Genomic DNA, 20517 nt, shown 5'->3' with positions numbered 1-20517 from the left:
GGTCAGGGAATTTTATTTCGAATCGGATATATTTTACGCATTTGGATTTAGTTCCTTGAAAGAATAAATAAGTGCAATCCAATAATAGTGTGTTAGTTGATCCTCCATAATATCTTCCAAATAAGTATAAACAGATTTGTGTAAAACTGATGTATACAAATATTTCGTGTTACTCTATGAAGATTTCGAAATACTGATTACTTATGCGTCTCATGACCGCGGAGAAATCGTAATTGATGACAAGTGTCTTGACAGACTACATAATTCCCTTTTTAGTGAAAGTAGACACGAATTCGCAAAATAATTATCGATATTATGTAAATTAGAAACTATTAAGAAGAAACGAGCGAAATTGGATAACTTCAGTGAAACATTTAACGTGGTAAAAACATTCGACAAATTCATCATTATTAATGATTATTTTAATGGTAGCACTATGAACACTATATATCTTTAACATTTTTTTTTTTAATTTATGCGGTAATTACAGTACAAAAAATTTGAAGCTCTGTTAATTTCTTATTTCATATACTGAGTGCGATCGATGTAACGCTACACGTGCATGTGTGACGCAAAGTATAATCACCTATAAAACTATACATTTCATACGTTTATATATACATACGTTTATACACGATTGAGATTTTTTCTTTAGCATTAAACGGTGCGAGTAACTTATGCCATTCTACAACCTATAAATGATATGGGATATTAAATTAAGTAACACTGACGTGCATGTCACAAAAGTATTATATGTTTAATTGTTTTGAACACTTAATTCTATTGAATTCTTTTGAAAATTTTTTTTATATAGATCACGATACTTTCAATTTGCGAAACGAAGAATGAGACTGTAGTGATTCTGAATACCTCACAGAATGTTCAAAGAAAATGACAGCAATTCAGGAGGCTGCAGCAGTGCAGCTCCCCGACCACGACGAACATTGCCACGATTTTCACTGCGCCGACTATTATACTCGAGTCCGCTTATCGGCCGGCGAATTGTTAGGACACCTAGTTCAAGCAACAGGAATACTAAAAGTAATAACTCATATATAACAAATTAAAAACAATATTAAACGTAAGTCTTCTTTAAATGCGATTATTTTAGCTAAAGACCAAACTGGCAGCAGAATTGCGGATGTCGAAAAAGGAGAAGCCAGAGTAAGTAATGGTTCGAACCATTTTCAATTTCAGAACATAGATCTACAGCGTGCTACCAGCAAAGGCTCTGTACTTTCTTCCGCCGGAAAGGTATTTATAGAATGTATCTGTGTGATGAAGCTTACAGGATATGCCCAGTTAATATTAATTTTTAGTTGCTATTATTGAAGTGGTAATTAAATACAAGAATTGTAAAATAATTATTTCAGAGTAATGAAAATGGTTTAATGGAATGTCCCTTATGCTTGGCTGAATTGCCAGTGGAATTTTTTCCTGTGGTACAGTCTTGTCATCATCGTAGTTGTTATGACTGCTTTCAACAATATCTTAAGGTTGAAATTTCAGAATCTAGAGTTAATATAGCTTGTCCTGAATGTTCTGAACCATTACATCCAAATGGTAAGTATTTTTTTCTTACTAGAAGAAAAATAAATAAAGTGTACAATCTTGAAAGATTTTAAATTTATAAAATGTATTTTTATGTTAGACATTAGAATGATTTTAAATGACCAAACACAGTTAGAAAAGTATGAAGATTTTATGGTTCGAAGAGTTCTTGCCGTGGAACCTGACGCAAGATGGTGTCCTGCACCAGATTGTAGTTTTGCCGTTATTGCTAGTGGTTGTGCTTCGTGTCCGAAGTTACGCTGTGAACGACCAGGGTGTGATTCATACTTTTGCTACCACTGTAAAGCACGATGGCATCCTAATCAAACATGTGATGCTGCTAGATCTCAGCGTACTCAATACTATGAACGTAGCTCGTCTCTCAGTTTCAGTCAGAGTGATTCACAACACAGTACGTATATTTTATTTATCTTCAAAAGCTTACTTTTAATATTATAAAGTTAATACGATACAAATTCTTTATGCTATTTGTTTTCATAGGAGATGACATCAAACCCTGTCCAAGATGTCAGGTTTTGATTGTCAAAATGGATGATGGAAGTTGTAATCATATGATTTGTGCTGTTTGCGGGGCAGAATTTTGTTGGTTATGCATGAAAGAAATTAGCGATCTTCATTATTTAAGGTATTAGTTAATCTTTTATATATGTTATTTGTTTTAACCCTTTGAGTGCTATGGACGCATATATGCGTTCGGCGAAAGTCATCGTTGTGGACTATGCATACACATATGCGTTTTTCGGTCTTTTTAATTTCGCATGTGCCACAGTGATAATAATTAATATACGTGTTTCTTAGCATTATTCCATTTAGTGAAACTGAGGAATTACAATTACAATTTAATTCCAACTTAATTAATTGTATGAATTAACAGAATTCATTGATGTTCAGATGAGCAAAAAAATATTCCATCCACACAGAACGTTTCGGCTAGGAGTATTCAGCACTCAAAGTGTTAAATATAATGTTGCTGTATAATTTTTTAACATGCAAATTTCTTAAATGTTTATAGTCCTTCTGGTTGTACCTTTTGGGGCAAGAAACCTTGGTCTAGGAAAAAAAAAATTCTGTGGCAACTAGGGACTTTAGTTGGAGCTCCTGTTGGAATCGGACTTGCAGCTGGCATAGCTATACCCGCTATGATTATAGGTCAGTCATACGTATATATAATGTAAATAATTTTACTTTTACATGTGATATTGCATAAAATATCGTATTCAAAGTAAATCAAACATTTTCTTGATAAAAGTAATTTTTTATTTCTGAATATAGTCACATTTAATTTGTATGATTCTTTTTGCAGGTATACCAGTATGGGTAGGGAAGGAATTGTACACAAGATACGAAAAGGCCAACAAGCATAAAAGGAACGCCTTTATCGTTGGTGGTGTAACTGCATCGGTAAGTCAAGCATCATTTTTTACATTCAGTTATTAAATTATTGATTGTGATAATTAAATATATGTGGTATTTGAGTAAAATTATGCGACTGCGATTTTTAAATGAATATTTGAACCACAGACAGTAGCACTGAAACGATTATAATAAAACAAATTCAATAATTTATATGCATAGTTTGGGATGCATGGTTAGGCGTTAATAATACCGATATACTTCCATAAGTTCATGACAACATCAAGGTATATTTTATTTATGTAGTTTGTACAAAGAAAGAGAATAATAATATAATTACTGCGTATGTAAATTGACGATAACAGAACGTCGATTTCGTAGCTGTTGTAATAATTGCGGGAAGAAATTTGGTCAGAGAAACTTCGTTTTAAATGAAATCAGTCTAGTAGATAATTGACTTAAATGTTTCACTTAATGCCGAAAGCATTTCATAGAGTACAGGTTGTTAGTAATTACTCAACTCTCGAGTCATTTTTGTTTACTTGTATAATTCCAAATAGCATTTATTAGCATCATGCTTGCTCAAGTCATACCAAAACATAAACAAGTGTCGCAAGAACAAACGAATATCTTATGAATATATATCGAAGACGTAATTTCCTACGCATGTTCGTTAATACTTTCATTATTACCAAACATTCTCGAACACAAAGTTCTATCGTTAACGCTATACTTTCCATGGTAGCAGCATTTGAACGTCGACTTCCTTGACTACCCGCAATTACACTGTTATCGACACAAGCCTTTTGATCCGAATCACATCGATCAAACGTCAAATGTTCATGATTTATCGAACCCTCGGTTCCATGACCGTCGTCCATTTGATTTGCATTTTGCGTAGATTATGAATTCACAGCGGCACTATCATGAACGGCATTGCGGCTGACTAAAAATCATTCTCGCTGGTTGCAATGGCAGTTTCATCCGTGAATACGCCTTCGCTGTGAAGATCCTTTAGTACATCGATCAATCGTTGCTCGGTGTCGGGATCGCCTAGGGCAACATCCACCGATCCGATACAAAGCAGAAGCGCTAGCAGCTGCGACCGTCTGTAATCCTTGCTCAGATCTTCTCTCGTGTAACCCAAATCCTTGGGAATATCAACACCGAGGCGTGAGCACGTACTGGTTAGAGCGTTCCAATAAATATCGAGAAAACTTTCTGTGTGTTTCCGGCGCAGTTCAGTAGGCAAAGAGCTCACTATCAATAGAGCGATGTCGTTGGTTGGTCTGCTATAGGTGACCATTTGCCAATCGAGGATGCAACATTCGAGGCCGTTCGGCCCGTCCTTGAACAACAGATTATTGCACCAGAAATCTGTGTGTGTGATCAGGGTCAATGGCCCTTCCGGAGCTAGAAGTGCCGATATTATGTGCATAGTCTTCGGTCTTAATACGAGTAGGGCTTCAAGTATTGCTTCCAGTCCAGTGTTCTCCAAAAATTTCGCTAGCTGCGGTAGACCACGCTCGACCAGTTGCTGATACGAGTTTGTTGCTTTCGCTGTTTGGAAGAGGAACGGGTAACGTTCAGAGAGAGATTGCCCCTCGATAACCTTCATCGCTAGGGAATGCGCGTGTATACGTGCTATAGCTTCCAATGCGACTTTGGTTTGATCGTAGGTCATTCCTTTTCGGAACTTAATGTTACAGAAGTCAGAGTCACGGAGGTCTTGCAACACCAGAATCGAGTCCGGTGTGGTGAGATTGTCCTCGGTTTCCTCGGCTGGTGTGTACTGCGCGTGATAACACACGGGGACCGACAGAGGTATCTCTTCGCCCTGTTTGCCGAGGTTCTCGCGATTATCCTCTAACGCCAGCTGTTTCTTTTGGAATTCTCTCAAGTCTGGCATGACCTGATTGCAAACATAGTCAGATTCGTTATTCGGTCGAGCCGTATTATCCGTACGACATTAATTCGGGTAAATGGTTACTTGATCGCTTACCTGCGTGTAAAATTTAATCTCCCGGAGATCGAACTGCCCCTCGTTAACGAAAAATCGACTGAACGCATCTTTCGGTAGCTCTTTCACGATTAACGAAAGATCCTGTGTGGTGTTCGACTCGTTCAACACGTACTTGACTTTAACGCTAATTATAGTGCTCAGTACACTTTCGTTACTCATACAGCCCGGGTTCACGTTACACTCGGTTATCGTGACCTGTACATTACGGGTTAATTTTTAAACGATTCAAGAATATTTGGAACACGCTACGTGTTCAACCGCGCCGCTAATAAAGTAGCATAGCCGCGCAAACATTCCTACAGGCAACCGTAAACTGGAAATCATAGTTTCTACCGAACTAACCGGTTCTTTGTGAAATTCCCTTAGGATACCGTCAAGCCACTCCTTATCAATCTCCGGCTTCTGCTCCTCCGTTTCGCTGGAAGAGTCTTCCGCGTCTTCCCAATCCCAATCCATGTCCTTCCAACCAAAATTGGCCATCAGTCCCTCGCGTCTCTCCGGCGGTCCTCTCCTCCTCCTTTTTGTTTACTCGATCGAACACGGAACACTGATCCCCGAGGGGTTTGTATATCGTTTACCAAAAATAAAGGAAAGGGAGAAAAAGGAGAGCGTTGCGTGGTGTGCTGCTGGCCTCGGCGCGTATCGCGCGTCTACTCCCCAATCGATGCTAATCAAGCGCAAGCACATCTACGCTTGGGAACGATAATAGGCAGAGCGCGCCTATTCGGCTGTTCGCGTAAGAGCCTGACCGGGCTATATCGTCGAGGTTCTCGTGAATTCGCCAGTTAACAATGGATTCGTCGGCCGTCACTTCTACTTCCTGCTACCCGTTGCCCGGTCCTCGGACGTTCGGGCCAACTGCGTAGTTCGACGTCCTCTCATCGGTAATTCGAAACGTTCGCTTCGCGACACACCCTTCCACGGCGCAGTTACCACCGACCGGCCGTGTCCCGACGTTTCTCGGCTCGCCGGACCCTCTCTCGTAGCGCTTGATCGTAGCGCAATGTGGATCTTGAAGTACCAACTGACACGATGCACGTTCTATCGTCACCCACCTAGGTGGATGCAGGCCGCAGGGTGGGACAGAGAGGATCTCCCATGCGCGCACTCCTACCCGCCGATCAATATCCTTCCTTCCGCACCTCCCACACCTTCTGCTCGCCACGCACTTTCTCTCTGTCTCCTATCCCGCTGCCCCACGCTCCTTTCCACGCTCGATGGAAATCTAGAAAATAGATCACTCCGTCTGCCGCTAATCAGCTGTCTCATCGTGACACGTTTCAGAATTTGTATTGGTTAACATCGCCGGTTCCGAATCACGCTTTTTCTTTCTACCAGGGGCGTGGCTGGGAATCTATAGGGTGGTCCACGCGACTGTTGCAAGCGATACCCCTCTATTCCCTTTTAGTCTCATTGGGAATTGAATTTTGGATGAAGACGGTTAATGGTTTATGAACCACCGGATTTCTTTGACTACTGGATTTTTTTGATTGTGCAATGATCCACCTGCGCGTGACGCGATTGTATAATTATTATTGCTTCTCTTATGGGATTTCAACGAATTTCCTCGACGTTTTTGGTAAACAAGCAAGGTGGGCGCGAAATGATCAGGTTGTGAGATATTTTATAAGAATTTCTTTATTGAAGGAGGTGCTGGTAGATTTCTCTATTTGGAACATTTTAAACATTGAGTTTCGAATGGCTAGTCGCAATGAGTATATAATGTAATGATGAACGGAAGTATTGACATATTCTGTCGCTTTTGCACAATTCTGTATAAATGTTTAGAACACATGATTTTCTTATTGGAATTTTCTTTATAACATTGAATCCAGAGTTTTAATCATAACATTTTTCTTTGAATGCAGGTTTTAAACGATTATATGAAGTATTTTGTTATATTTGAACTTATTTTGTATCATTTCTTCAAACGTATTTTTAATTATTGTTTCATTTGGACATGGAACTTTCTTACCCTTTCGTCTCACTAATTCTAAATTGCTCTACGAGATTTATGTCTGAAGTAGTATCGTTTGGATACATTTACGCTCTTTTTTTGTTTCGTTTTAAAATATTTAAGTAAATGTCTTTATCCATTAGGAAATACGTTGTACGGATTTAACTTGATTAAATTGAAATATACCGAATTTAAATTCGTTAGAGAAGATATTATATTACAATCTTATATTTTAATATAAATATATGTTTGCTTATTTTAATCTGCTTTTTTTTAAAATTTTTAATTATTAAAGGCTTTCTTTCTTTTTCTCTAGATAAATATAAGATAAATCATTTATTCGTTATTTTTTTGGAAATAACTTTAAAATATTTTCCAGTAGCTTGATAATGTTTTACTTGTCCCGATTTATTAACTTTTGTAAGCGATCACTTTGTGGAAAATTTGTTACATCTTCTTTTGCGGATAAATTACTTAATTATACTTTCTACGGTAAAACAGTTTCTGTTTAAAATTTTGAATATTATAGAATATGAATATGTCTTCTGGTAATTTCAATATAATTTTCTTCTCTGAAATTGCCGTTTCATTACAATTTCTAACTTACGCGTGTAAATACATTCTCCTGTTATTTTGATGAACCGACCAACTAATTATAACAAACGAACATCAAACTGAGTTTTGGAACTTTTGCAGATATAACGGTTATGCAAGCATTGCAAATGTTTACATTATAATTTGATAGAAACATTAAATATATGAGTGTACCAATATACCTATATTTAGCTGAAAACAATTGTTTGTGTTTTTTATTATTATTTATCAGCTCAATGATAATAAATTGTGATATATTTAAGCTTTAGACCCGAAACTCATATGTTGCGAAAAAAATTAAATCAAGATTCATATAATTTAGAGACTTAAACATGATTTTATATTAAATACTGATCTATGCTAATACTATTTTTCATTGCTGCACATAGATTGTAAAAATACATAGTTTGGAGAAAATAAATGTCGTGAAATAAAATCCAGCGTTAGATAAATAAAGTGTAAAATACCAACATTATTGATTTATATTTTTTGGCGATATAAAATCCACTAAGTTTTGAATTTCTTCAGTTATATGATGTATTACTGCACAATTTATATGTGGTCATATGATATGTAGAAGGAAGTACAATGATTATTAACTCAATTTATATTACCTTGCCTTCCTTTTCTATGAGGTTGTTTAAAAAATTAAGCTCATTCGTGCTCTGTATATTCTTTACAAGGACCAAAAAACAGATAATACTGCTTAACCTTTTCGATGTTTATTTGAATATACTTGTCATGAAAAGATGGCAATTTTTTGTTTAAAAACGACTACATTTTTTGGAGAAAAAAATTAGGCTTTGTTATGTAAAGTAGAATTTAGATAAAACAAGGAAGATTATCGTAATTTTAACATGTTTTAGAACAATAAGGAATTAAAGGGTAATAAACAAAACATGACAGTTAAGTTAATAAATATTATAATAAACTGAGTCACGAATTTAAACATTTCAATCGATAATTTTTACTGACTATAATTATCTTTCTGTTCTATAAAAACAAATGAAACCTTAAATGTTAACTTCTTTCTTCCAAATATTTGATTATTGAATATAAAAATATTTTCAATTTCAAGTATTATAGAAATAATATTAATAGATCTATAAACAATAAAAATATAAATTCTTCTAAAAATTCAATTTAAACGTTCATTATTTTGTTATAATTTATTTTTATTTTTTCAAGTGTTCTTACTCTGTTCTTGTCGAGTATATTCGTTATTATTTAAAAATAATTTCTACACTTCCAAAAGTAAATGAAACACTTAAAGGGTTAAATTGTTATTGTGAATTATCGTGCAACAATAATTGAAGAATATTTTTACTCAATTAAAAAATCAGTGTACAATAAGAAAAACACTTAAGCAACGTATCTCGAGAATTAATTAGTTTTCGAGCACTTTGCCCCGATATGTTTGTACGTAAAATGACGAAGGAATTTAATCTACATATAAGCATGTGTTCATATACTATGTAACAGTTTCTAAATTATTCGTGTTTTTTCTAATTTTTTTTTAATTGTTTCGAGGAATAAGCAATGACTTGTAATAACTTGTAGATTTTTGCTAAACCTTTCGATAAAATTGTTGTCTCAGAATTACACGTATTTAAAGTAATTATTTTATCTTAATTAACTGTGACCATTGAACTCGAGTTAAAATAATGTCTATTTCGGACTGTTTTATCGCGTGCAGTATACTCTACAGACGTATTGGATATAAGTTAGTTTTAATATATTTTGTTTTAAAATGAATTTGACATAAGGTAACAGGTAATTTAGAGCACTAGATAAGAAGTTAACAGTCGTATTGTGAAATCGTATATTTTTTCCTTGAATGCATGCAACGGAAAATACCTTACATAACAAATGACTGTTTTCTAATTCAGCACATTTACACGTTTATTAAAGAAAAGAGTTCTCACATTTAATAATCCCAAAAGAAATATTTAAAGTGTAAAAAAGTACAAAAAAAGATACTGGGTCACTGTTAAAAGGAAACTATTGATTTAAGTAACATTTTAGCTTTAAACTTCTAAAGTAGTACTGTAATTTATTAATATGTATTTATTCTTTTATTATCTACTATTATTTATTATTTTATATTACTAATTTGTATATAGATTATTTTTTAACATAAGATTTCTTCAAAAAGCAATAGAATTATTCCATGGATATGAAACTGTTTAATGAGCATGTACGAAAATTTTCTTCCCTTCCATTTACATTGAAAATATTACAACAAACATAATTGATGTTCTGAGTATTTCGTTTCTACGAAAAGGGTTCGCGGTATAGAAAACTGGATCGACTAATACGTTTATTCAAACACAGTTCTATATATTTCGAACACTATTGTCGTATGGAACTCTTTTGTAAGCTCTTGTTATGTCGTGCTTACATTTTCGTGCAATGTTTTTGTAGTAGGACACAATGGAAAATAATTATTCTGCAGTTTCAACTAGGTTCTGCGGCAAAATTATTGAAATACTGGTGTGCCTACAATTCAAATTGAGGCAGTACCTTCTTATATTCATTATTTTTCATATTTTTACGTATATTAATGAAAAGCGATGAACAGAGTACGTTTTTGAAACATCTCCAGAATAATTATTGCTTTTTTCTCTCTAAAAAAGAGGATTCATGAAAGAAAACGCGTAATTCTGAATTGTGCACTATACATTCACCATCTTCCGGTAGCTTGAAACTACACAACAATGACTCGAGACTATGGATGAAAGTTCTCAATGTAATATCAGACTTCCTGATTTTCTGGTTTCGTAAGTCAATAGAAAATGAAAGTCGTCTCGTATTTCTCCAAAACTGTGTATGCTTCACGACTATACTTTCATTCAGTTTTGCATTATTCTTTAAAATAATATAGACACTAATTAATAAAAAAAATATTAAAGGGATTTATAATGTTTTCATCAAATTTCGATAATGTAATGACAATAGCTTTCTATAAGTTTTATAATTTATAAAGATGTACCTTGTTTAGTTTTTAGTTTTTTAAATCTTCTCAAAATTCTATGAATTTAGTAATAATGGTAAAAATAATAATTCATTATATAATTTAAATATGCAGTAATACCTAGATTAACGCTTAAAGTATGTTACTAGAAAATATAAAACGTTAAACGAACCAATGATAAACATAATAAATAGTTAGTATTTTTAATACATAATATAATACAATATAATTAAATAATTAATTTTAAAATTAATTAAATTATTTTGAGTCATGGAATATTTAAACCTTGCTCAAGCTTAAAGAAAACCCGCGGTGTATTTCGACACATTTGATTCGTCAACATTAATTGATGTAGCAATAAACAGGATTTTACTTAAATTTAAAAGTTACTGGTCAAATGGTAACAGTAGTTTAGAATCTATGAAAAATAGAAGTGAATTTATCAGTTGTTTCCAACGTAAGGGAACTTAAAAAATAGAATTAACCCCGTTAAACCTAACGCATATTATATTCTACACTGTTTTCCTTCAATATTTGATGAAATATTAAAAATATGGCAGGCAACCATATATACACCTTATATATTTTATTTAAAATATATGGTATTACTGGTGGTGCATTGAATAGTCCTTTGTTGTTAGCTAAGTGTACATAATTTTGTACGGAAATCAGGTCTGAAGGGGTTAAACTGTTATACTTTTAGTTTGACGCCGACAAAATACAAACCTATTATCCTATTTATGATTTTCACATGATTGTTACAGGTTCTGGTATCGCCCATACTAGCGGGATTGGTTGTCGGCATTGGAGTACCCAGTTTATTATTTTATGTTTATGGTGTTGTTCCCGTTTCACTTTGTCGAAGTGGAGGTTGTGGTGTTTCGACAAATGGCACAGGTGGCCGATTCGATTTGGACGATGAAAATGAACTGATGGGTTCATTAGGGCCTCGTAACGGTGGAGGTAAATATATAAATCAGTGTTTTTCTTGAAGTACAATAGGGTGATATATAGGTCATTGATTACAATATTTTTAGTACAACATTGATGTACGAATATCTGATTGATAACGTGTTGCATATATTAAATGGGTAATGTATTAATGGGGAAATGCGAAAATGTATTATTACACAGAAAATTATTGACTTCCTTTGCTATACGTGTATTTCTTCAAATTACACTGTGGAACAAATTTGAACTTTCTTTGCTTTTTACAATAACCACTAGGTGATTCTTATAAAGTTCCTTACCCTACATACGAATCCGATAACCAAATTACTGAGTCACGTACAGTTTTCGAAAAAAAACTGGGTTTTTGTAAAAACGGTCGAATTTGTCAGAAAACCAAGTGTTACGTGAAAACTAAAAACGATAGGCAGTTAAAATTTGTCGCAGAAAATAAAGGAGACTTGCCCGGACACGTAGCTATACAAATTTTTAATTTTGCATGTCATTAAATGTTTGTAAATGATGATCAAAGTTTAAAAAAGGATAGATGCGCGTACTTTGTATGCACTTCTATTACATTTCTACGAAAAGTGGGTTGGCTAGCACGAATTTGCTGTGCGCCATTGGATTCTGCAGACATTTCTGAAGAAGAACCCTCCCGCGGGAAGCGTGAGATCGGTTTTTCTTTGGGACAGGGTAAGAAAATGTCCGCGAAGAGCGCGTGTATGGAACTTTCGCGCTACACGGCCATTGCTCGCCGGCCACAGCTATGCAGGGCCGTGACTACGCGCTGTATTGACCTGGACCCCGGTCACTTCTTATATGTATATATAATGTTTAATTGTTTTATCAATTTTCATAATAGTATGAGAAAGCTTTTCATCATCGTTCCGTTTTAAATATTTAATCAATTTTCTTCTTCAGAAATGTCTGCAGAATCCAATGGCACATAGCAAATTCGTGCTAGCCGACCCACTTTTCGTAGAAATGTAATAGAAGTGCATACAAAGTACGCGCATCTATCCTTTTTTAAACTTTGATCATTATTCACAAACATTTAATGACACGCGAAATTCAAAATTATTATAGCTACGTGTCCGGGCAAGTCTCCTTTATTTTCTGCGACAAATTTTAACTGCCTCTCGTTTTTAGTTTTCACGTAACACTTGGTTTTCTGAAAAATTCAACCGTTTTTACAAAAACCCAGTTTTTTCGAAAACTGGACGTGACCCAGCAATTTGGTTTTTGGATTCGTATTTAGGGTAAGGAACTCTATAAGGATCACCTAGTGGGTATTAAAAACGAAAATCGTGTTCCACAGTGTTATTAGTTCAACCATTTAATAACAATTTTTTTCGCGAATAAAGCATATTGTCGAAACGAAATAAGAACGTGTACCTTTGAAAATATTTGTTCACGTTTGTAAAATAGAATTTTAAAATCATTTTTACTTGTGGAAAATATTATAAGTAATCTTCATTAATCGTAATATCGTTTTTTGATATGACGATAAACTTTCATTTATCTTTTTCCATCTTTTTTAAAAATACTTTTTTCAAGAATACTATTTATGATAAAAGTTACTGAAACAATTATTTTTGAGTTTAATTAGAACTATAGAAAGAAGCGTGGGTATTATAATGAAGTTTAAACTACTGGAAAAGAATATTGATGCTAAATTTGAGGTAGCAAAAATATGATTTTAGTACTAAAATTAAAATATTGGTGCAAGACCTAGAAGATTGAGTTTAAGCTATTCAAAAAAAAAGCTGATAGCTGAAGTATCGTATTTTTAAGTTCTATCACGTGGGAGATACAAAACTATTGAGGAATATGTTTTTATTAGTTTATTATTTTGTTTGTTTAGAATATAAAGTAATTAATAGACTGCGGATTCTTGTGCAAGTTAAAATATTTAAAAATATAATTAAAAAAATAGAATTGCAATTGAAAATAATTTTTCTTAACAAATAGTATAAAAAGCACTGTACTTTAGATATTTTATATATTTTTTCGTAGTGCACGCATTCTCTATAATTTTACACTTTTAAACGTCTCATAAATGCATAAAAATCCGCAAACTACTAATTAACTTAACTTTTTATGAAGTACTTTGCTTCAACATTATATAATATTAAATTAACATTACAAATAATACTTCGATTTATTTGGTGGAATTGGTCAGTTTGAGTCCTTCATTGTCCAGTTTGATGCATCAATCCCACGTGTTCTATTACAACACTATAGTCAGATCAGAATAACGTGACTAAAAATGTTTTGTTAAAAATATTCACAATGTCCTATATATGGTAGATTGACCGTAAATATACACCAAAATATTTATTTCATTCATAATGAAAACTGACGATGTATACCAGTATATGCTGTATTTATTGTGATTTACTATTGATAAATGTTGTTGAGTAGTCAATTGAGATTGATCTGACAATCACCAGGGGGCAAACACTCCCCCTCTATAAGTGAGAGATAAGGTGCTCAAGTGCATTCTGTTTTTGACTCCGTCACAAATTACAACAATGATTTTTAAACGTAATGACAGGCACAGTCTGTGTTACAGATGCAGCATCGATTGATGTCGCCAGTCATCGTGGTGGTAATCCTTCAATAGGAGAAGCTTCACTTTCGTTGGGTAGTGGAAGTCAATTAGAAAAGTTAGGTCGCGAGAACGACCGTGAGAGCGCCAGTAATGTAGCCCTCGCTGGTACCAGTCTTGCCGGAAGTATAGCTTCTAGTGTTCTTCCGGGAGGTCAAAGGTAATGTTAATTTTAAATGTTAATTATTCGACCATTCATATTTATTTAATTATTTAACAAAACAATTGTGAAATACAAAATATTGTCTAACATTTATATTTGTGTTTTACGATGGAACCAGGTTGGAAGTTCAAGCGGACGTGACGTCTACACAACGTTTTAGCTTATGTAGTGAGACCGCTTCAGCCACAACCAGTTTGTCAGAGAAGTCTGTAAACGCGTCCATTGCTTTGGACGATGGTGCAGCTTCCACGAGAGCTTTAGCAGGCTCTGTTCTAAATTTCAAGGTATTTCATATTATCATTAAATGTTTCATTTTAATTATTATTTTTAATTATGTTTGAACACTTTAATAAACACATTATGCGTATAGTTGGATTGTGGTTCGTTAAGCGGTGGAAGAAGTATGGAAGGTGAACAGGGGGCTGGTTCAGTTGCTGGTGGTCACATGGATACAGCTGGACAAGCCACATCTTTAAGTTCGCTTGAAGAAGTAGCATCTGGTTTAGCAAAACGTGCTCGACGCAAACCGACGTTAGATCGTCAGTGTAGTGATTCGAGTAATTGGACTGTCTGTGGAGAAGACGGTGGCTCTGAACGCGTCAGGTTCGATGATCATATCAGTTTTATCGAAGCTTATCAGGAAGGAATTGTCAGTTCGTGTGGAGTGGGCAACAGGAGTGCTGGAAGACGTAAACGCAATAAGGAGACGGAACAGGAAACAGATGCTCAAAAACCTGCGAAGTAAGAATAACTATAATGTTCATTAACACGTTGAATGCCATGGGGGTCACCCGTGACTTTCAACCAAACCGAATTACTATAGTTCACTCAATTAAACGACGATTATTTGAAAACATTCGTATATTATAAATAATGTTACCTAATGCAGCGACATTCAGCTAGATCAACGTGCAGTAATAATAATGGAATTCAATCGAATGATTTAATATTATATTTTTTCCATTTTATGTATTTTGCTCTTTAAAATCGTGCGGCATTCAACGTGTTAAGTAATAAATGTTACTGTACATTATGCGCATTATTGTTGCATCTACATGGATTTATTTTTTAGGAATTCTAATGGTGACGCAAAAGTCGACTCATCAACGGATAGCAATGTATCACGCGAACGAAAATTGCTACTTTAAGAAATGTTTTCTTCCATAGTTCTACGGTATCTATGAATCGCGAGAAGCGATTATCAGTGATAGAGGAACCGTGCTCTGTGGTGGCACAGAATAAACGTGCTTGTATTTTCACATCTTCCGACGACGGATGCAACAGCAGTAATGCAGAGGACAATGTACACTCTTAAAAAGCAAGCAAAGACTGACTAAACCAATAATTATAAGAAACATTACGAATATATTTTTGCGAATTTGTATTCTATAAGTTTTTGGTTTTGAGTTTTAAAGAACTTAAATATGTGTACATAATTTTGTAAAATTGTCTCTTATATATATGTTCGAAAAAAAATATATATATAAACACGCATATATATATACGTATATATATATATGTTTTTGTTTATAAGTAAAAGCTTTGTTATCTATTTGAATAAGCTAATATCATGTATCTAACGAAAGATTTCTATGAAAGACTTTTTCATAGAAGTTTATATGTACACAAACAGATATGTAAAATATAAGCTGCTGTACCATCTTTATATGTATGCATTGGTAGGTATTTTAGCTAAGTAAGGCATATTTCGAAAATATGTCTAGAAGAACTAGCACGTGATACAAAGTATAACAAAGGCAAGCTTAATATAAAGTTTATAATAATATGCATTTTTACCGATGTTTTTACGTATATTAATAATGATTTAAATATATAAATTAAAGTAGTACATTTTGTTGATGTAAAGTGAGGTACAATTTTCCATATGTTAATAGAAATAATATATGTGACCACAAAGAATAAACTTATACTTTTACAACGTTTAACATTAATTTCTCTAAGCTTCTTTTATCAGTGTATATTTTGTATGAAAATTACACTTTATTGTATTTCAGAAGTTATTAAAAATACTACTTTTTTGATGAATGTAAATTCGTAAATACAACAGAATACAACGTAAATTGTATTTTTCCTTAAATTATATTTCCTGAAAGTAAAATTTTTATCAATTCCATCGGTTTTTTCAGCTATATACTTATGATTTTATTTATTAATTCAGTAGCATTTAATATTCGGTATTAAATACATTATTAAGTTAAAGGACTTAATAATCTTATATTATTTTTACATTTATATACAGTGATTTTACAAATATTGCAAGTTAAATTGCTCTACTTAAAAATAGAGGTGACTTTTTAAATAATTCATCTACTTTCAATTTGAAAAGTTCACTTTGGATTGGTTCGTTTAGTTGGCATAGAGGATTCTTTACAACGTATTCTAAATAAACCTGGAAAAAGATTGATTAAAACAATTTTGTAAGTACAAGAGGAATTTTTCATTTTCTTCTCAAAAATACATAATATATGTTCATAATATTCCTTGGAAATAAATTACTTACATCTCTATATAATTGTTGCAATAATTCTCTTGCATTTTGTGAAGCATTATCTGTGTTTAAAACAAATTTCAATCCAGAAGGAGTTTCAAAATAATGTAACGTATATTTACTAGTTTTGTAATATAAAAATCCTTCCTTCGGGTCTAGTGGGGATATTTTATTTACAAAAGATTTAATGGAAAACAACATTCCATACATCAGTTTGGCTTCCTAAAATTGATACAGTTATACGTTTATTTAACATAATTTGAATCGAAGAAAGTCCTGTGATATTTAGAGGGTAAGTTTTAGGAGATTGAAGTTACAAATTTTAATAATGGCATTTGTTTTATTACCTTACTACAAATAAATCTTTATTTATTCCATCTTACCTCTTCTTTAGTGATTCCAGATTTGTTTAACCTATTCCATTCAGCGTAATACAGTAACGTTCCATTTTTGGAAAATATATACAAATTGTGAATTGTCATATTTTCGTTGACACTGTTTGTTTATCTGTCATAGAGAAATGAGTATTGCAAGCATAGACAAGTTATTGACAAGACGAACAATATAGTGTAATGTTTCGCCACCTTAAATTGAAATATCGTTTCAGTATGACCACAGATTAGATACAAGTGTAGATTCAGATCCAAAATATTTTCATGGCCTTATATTTGGGGGCGCTAATATCGTTTCAGTATTTCTGTTTACAATATCACAGACGAAGTATAGGATAAATATAATATGCAATGTAAAATTTTATTACAAGCTCGCGATTTACCATTACCATTTTTACCATTTTCTTTATTTTGATAAATTTTCGTGTTTACCATTTTCGTGTCACGCCCTGTCATATCGACTTACATTGGTTTTGCATGGCAGCGCTGTAACTGATAGGAATTAGAATAAAAAATATTGAAACGCAGACTTAAGATACGTACAGACGTTGCTGTTTGTAGGAATTTTTATCTAGGACATTGGGGGTCTCAAGACCCCTGTACCATTTCAGTGTCGCGCTCAACGTTACCAATAATAAAGTTTGCAAGTTTATCAGCAGGAATCGGATATGCTTCATACGTATACTTCATTTTTGCTACGAGTGTGTTATAAGATTCAAGACAATAAATGATATGGCGCGTACATTTAAACGATGGAAGTAGTATTTATTTAATAGAACTTCATAACAATGGAATTTTTATTCATTCACAAACGCAAATATTCTTACAAATACATTTAGTATATAAATTGCAGCTATAAAATTTATATAAGAAATTAATTTGATTAATTATACAATCATAGATTGTAGAAGTAATGCTTGTAGAAAATTCTTCGGTAAATTATGTACCAATAATATTTATTTTAATAATTGAAATTTTGACAAATAAATTTGAAGTGAAATATACATTATTGTTTAAAGTATATTTCTAACAAAATTGTTAGGTATTTAAAATGAAAATGTATAATACATTTTTAGGTATTATTTTGAACTTAGAATATTAATGATTATATGACTATAAAGTTAGAAAACCAAGGAATTAAAAAATTAATAAATTTAAAAAATTCTAGGGTATCTTAGAACTTCATCTCAAACAGTAACTAATAAATAATTTACGGAAAACAAAATCCTATATGAAATGATATAGGAAAGGTCCGCTCTACAGTCTTCAGTTTCCAATGTTAACGAGTTGTCCGTGATTGATAAGTTATAAACACTAAGTTTATGGATACTTATTGTACATTTTGTTCTATCGTTCCTAGAGCAATTAATGTCGCGTGTTTAAATCTCAGAAGTTAAGGGTAGAAAAATAGACAATGAATGAATAAAAATCGATATAAACATGGAACAAATAATGTTCATAAAATTCAATGTGCGTTAAATTCACGCGTTCTGTAAACCTAGCGTTAACACTAAAATTACCAGATGGACTAAAATGATCCATTTCGAGTCTCTTGTTTCTCAATTGTAGGAAAGGCACAGACGATTTTCCCAGGAATTATTCACGAAATGGATTTAGATGAATACAAACTAGAATATAAGGAAAGTGAAAACTCAATAAATGTATTTTTATATGTTTTATAAGAAAATGCAGAATAATTAACTTTATTGGTCGGTAGTTCTGGTATTAACAAACTTTGCGTCAATTACGCCGATTTGTAGAAAGTGTCTTTTGCGTTATTTTCTCTCTGCGAAAAAACATATGTCTGTCCTTGTCGGATATCTCCTTGTCTATCCTGCTTCGCGCGTAGGCACCAGGGCCTGATGAGATGCTTTTTCGAAGTAGGTTGCATCGGCAAGCCTATTTTTATCTTTGTCGCACAGTCACTCTGTCCTTGTCTTACCCATTGCAGGGATAGGGAAAAACACTCAAAATTATCCATCGCTAGATGTCGACTTTGTTGCGTTCTTGTGACGCTTTTTTTATTATTCAATATATTTGTTTAGAATATTCATTAAATTATTATGTAATAATTTTTATCGACTAGCTTCTAGGACGGCTAGTGTATCGGGGCGTTTTTGACGGTATCGGTAAATTTACTTACTGAACATAATAAGTCCAAACCTAATTCTATTAAAACAATATTTCCTAAAAAATATTGCCACAATGCTATTATAAATTTTATTTGTTATATTTGTTATGTTATATTTGCTATCCTGTCGGTGCCTGCCTCTCGTCGGTGGTAAGAGGGTCGTTTAACCCCCAACTGTAATACCCATGAACCAATATCGACGGATGTATAGATAACGAATACACCAACGAATAAGTAGCAATGATTCATATAACTGCTTGAAGATGGCGGAACCATTGCAATTTGTGAGTATCATTTAATATAGCTTACTAGAGCTACGTCGTTTTATGAAGTGATTTATTTTAATTACTCGTATCATATTATATTGAAAATTTATAAAAATGGTAAAAATTGTTATTACAAATTATTTGTATTCTATTGTGTCACGTTTTTGTCTTTCATGCGGTGTTTGCGTGAAAATTGAATATTTTTTCACAATATATTGTTCATTGTTTTATCAGGAAATAGTAATAAATAAAAATAGTTTTCATTGAAATTTCTAACTAAATATATAAGTATTACATAAGTACAGTATTTGTTTATTGTGTGCAATGACAATCATTAAACTATATTTGCAAACATTTAAGTTCTCATCTCAAGTTGCATAATAGAATATATTATAGCACTGTAATGTTTATTAGTTCAGAAACAGAGTAGAGTCGTAATAAAATAAAAGAACTTGTAAACACTGTAAGAATTGTTCTATAAAGAAAGATTGAAAATTCTATTATTTCATCAGTATTGTTCGTGCGCGCTGTCCAGGCAATATTAGTAGACGTTGCGTAACACTTTCACACGCCGAATTAACTTTGTATGAAATAGTTGGAATGAAAAAACGTCTCCTCCTTTTCTCGGTTGAAAGTGGACTGTATTTGTTGATTAATAATGAGTGAAAAGAGTGTGTATGTGTGTACAAAGTTGATGTGTGTGTTTGTCCAGTGAGTACAGCGTGATTTGTAATTAACTTACGTTGACTACATGTCTGTCTGCCCTTATCGTGAGTCCTGTAACTCTATATATATATAAAAATAGTGGTGTAGGGTGGTGTCCTTAGTATCAAATCGGAAAGCCGAACGATTGGAGTGTTGCCGATGACAGTGTTTTTGCCTACGCTCACATTACTTGAGGAGGTAGGGGTACGTCGTCCCTTCTGACCTGCAAGGGTACCGGTGGCTGTGCGCTCGGGGTTCAAGTGGATGAGCTGCAGTTTTTTTATGGTATGTCAACTGCTGGTCAGTTATGACACTA

At 33.2% G+C, this 20517-nt stretch overlaps 3 protein-coding genes across 3 annotated transcripts; 1 reads left to right on the top strand and 2 right to left on the bottom strand.

Annotated features, from left to right (window-relative positions):
- The first annotated feature begins 558 nt into the window (after nt 1-558).
- LOC116425618 (E3 ubiquitin-protein ligase RNF19A) lies at nt 559-15513 on the top strand. The gene is given in 15 exon segments (XM_076373036.1): nt 559-576; nt 656-746; nt 815-1041; nt 1112-1254; nt 1374-1563; nt 1652-1963; nt 2053-2197; nt 2585-2721; nt 2876-2973; nt 11238-11436; nt 14000-14195; nt 14317-14482; nt 14569-14939; nt 15271-15329; nt 15332-15513. Coding segments are annotated over 13 exon segments (2361 nt in total). The 5' UTR covers nt 559-576; nt 656-746; nt 815-878.
- Nucleotides 2913-6072, bottom strand: LOC116425619 (putative oxidoreductase dhs-27). The gene is made up of 3 exons (XM_031973584.2): nt 5291-6072; nt 4928-5143; nt 2913-4837 (listed from the first exon to the last, which is right to left on the bottom strand). The coding sequence occupies exons 1-3, from the start codon at nt 5426-5428 to the stop codon at nt 3872-3874; spliced, it is 1320 nt and encodes a 439-aa protein (XP_031829444.1). The 5' UTR covers nt 5429-6072; the 3' UTR covers nt 2913-3871.
- Bet5 (blocked early in transport 5) lies at nt 14219-17312 on the bottom strand. The gene is made up of 3 exons (XM_031973587.2): nt 17091-17312; nt 16720-16929; nt 14219-16608 (listed from the first exon to the last, which is right to left on the bottom strand). The coding sequence occupies exons 1-3, from the start codon at nt 17187-17189 to the stop codon at nt 16480-16482; spliced, it is 438 nt and encodes a 145-aa protein (XP_031829447.1). The 5' UTR covers nt 17190-17312; the 3' UTR covers nt 14219-16479.
- Between the last annotated feature and the right edge of the window lie 3205 nt (nt 17313-20517).

The sequence above is a fragment of the Nomia melanderi genome, chromosome 13 (assembly GCF_051020985.1).
Source record: "Nomia melanderi isolate GNS246 chromosome 13, iyNomMela1, whole genome shotgun sequence".
Lineage (NCBI taxonomy): Eukaryota > Metazoa > Arthropoda > Insecta > Hymenoptera > Halictidae > Nomia > Nomia melanderi.
Note: the sequence above shows the minus strand (reverse complement) of the source record. Positions and strands in the feature narration are given on the sequence as shown.

Excerpts from the sequence above, each read along its gene's own strand:
- LOC116425619 (XM_031973584.2), bottom strand. The coding sequence starts at position 5,428 with ATGGCCAATTTTGGTTGGAAGGACATGGATTGGGATTGGGAAGACGCG. Across the intron at positions 5,144-5,290 it reads GGGAATTTCACAAAGAACCG|GTCACGATAACCGAGTGTAA; the intron begins GTTAGTTCGGTA and ends CGTAATGTACAG. Across the intron at positions 4,838-4,927 it reads AGATTAAATTTTACACGCAG|GTCATGCCAGACTTGAGAGA; the intron begins GTAAGCGATCAA and ends GTTTGCAATCAG.
- Bet5 (XM_031973587.2), bottom strand. The coding sequence starts at position 17,189 with ATGACAATTCACAATTTGTATATATTTTCCAAAAATGGAACGTTACTG. Across the intron at positions 16,930-17,090 it reads CTGGAATCACTAAAGAAGAG|GAAGCCAAACTGATGTATGG; the intron begins GTAAGATGGAAT and ends TATCAATTTTAG. Across the intron at positions 16,609-16,719 it reads TGCAACAATTATATAGAGAT|GTTTATTTAGAATACGTTGT; the intron begins GTAAGTAATTTA and ends ATCTTTTTCCAG.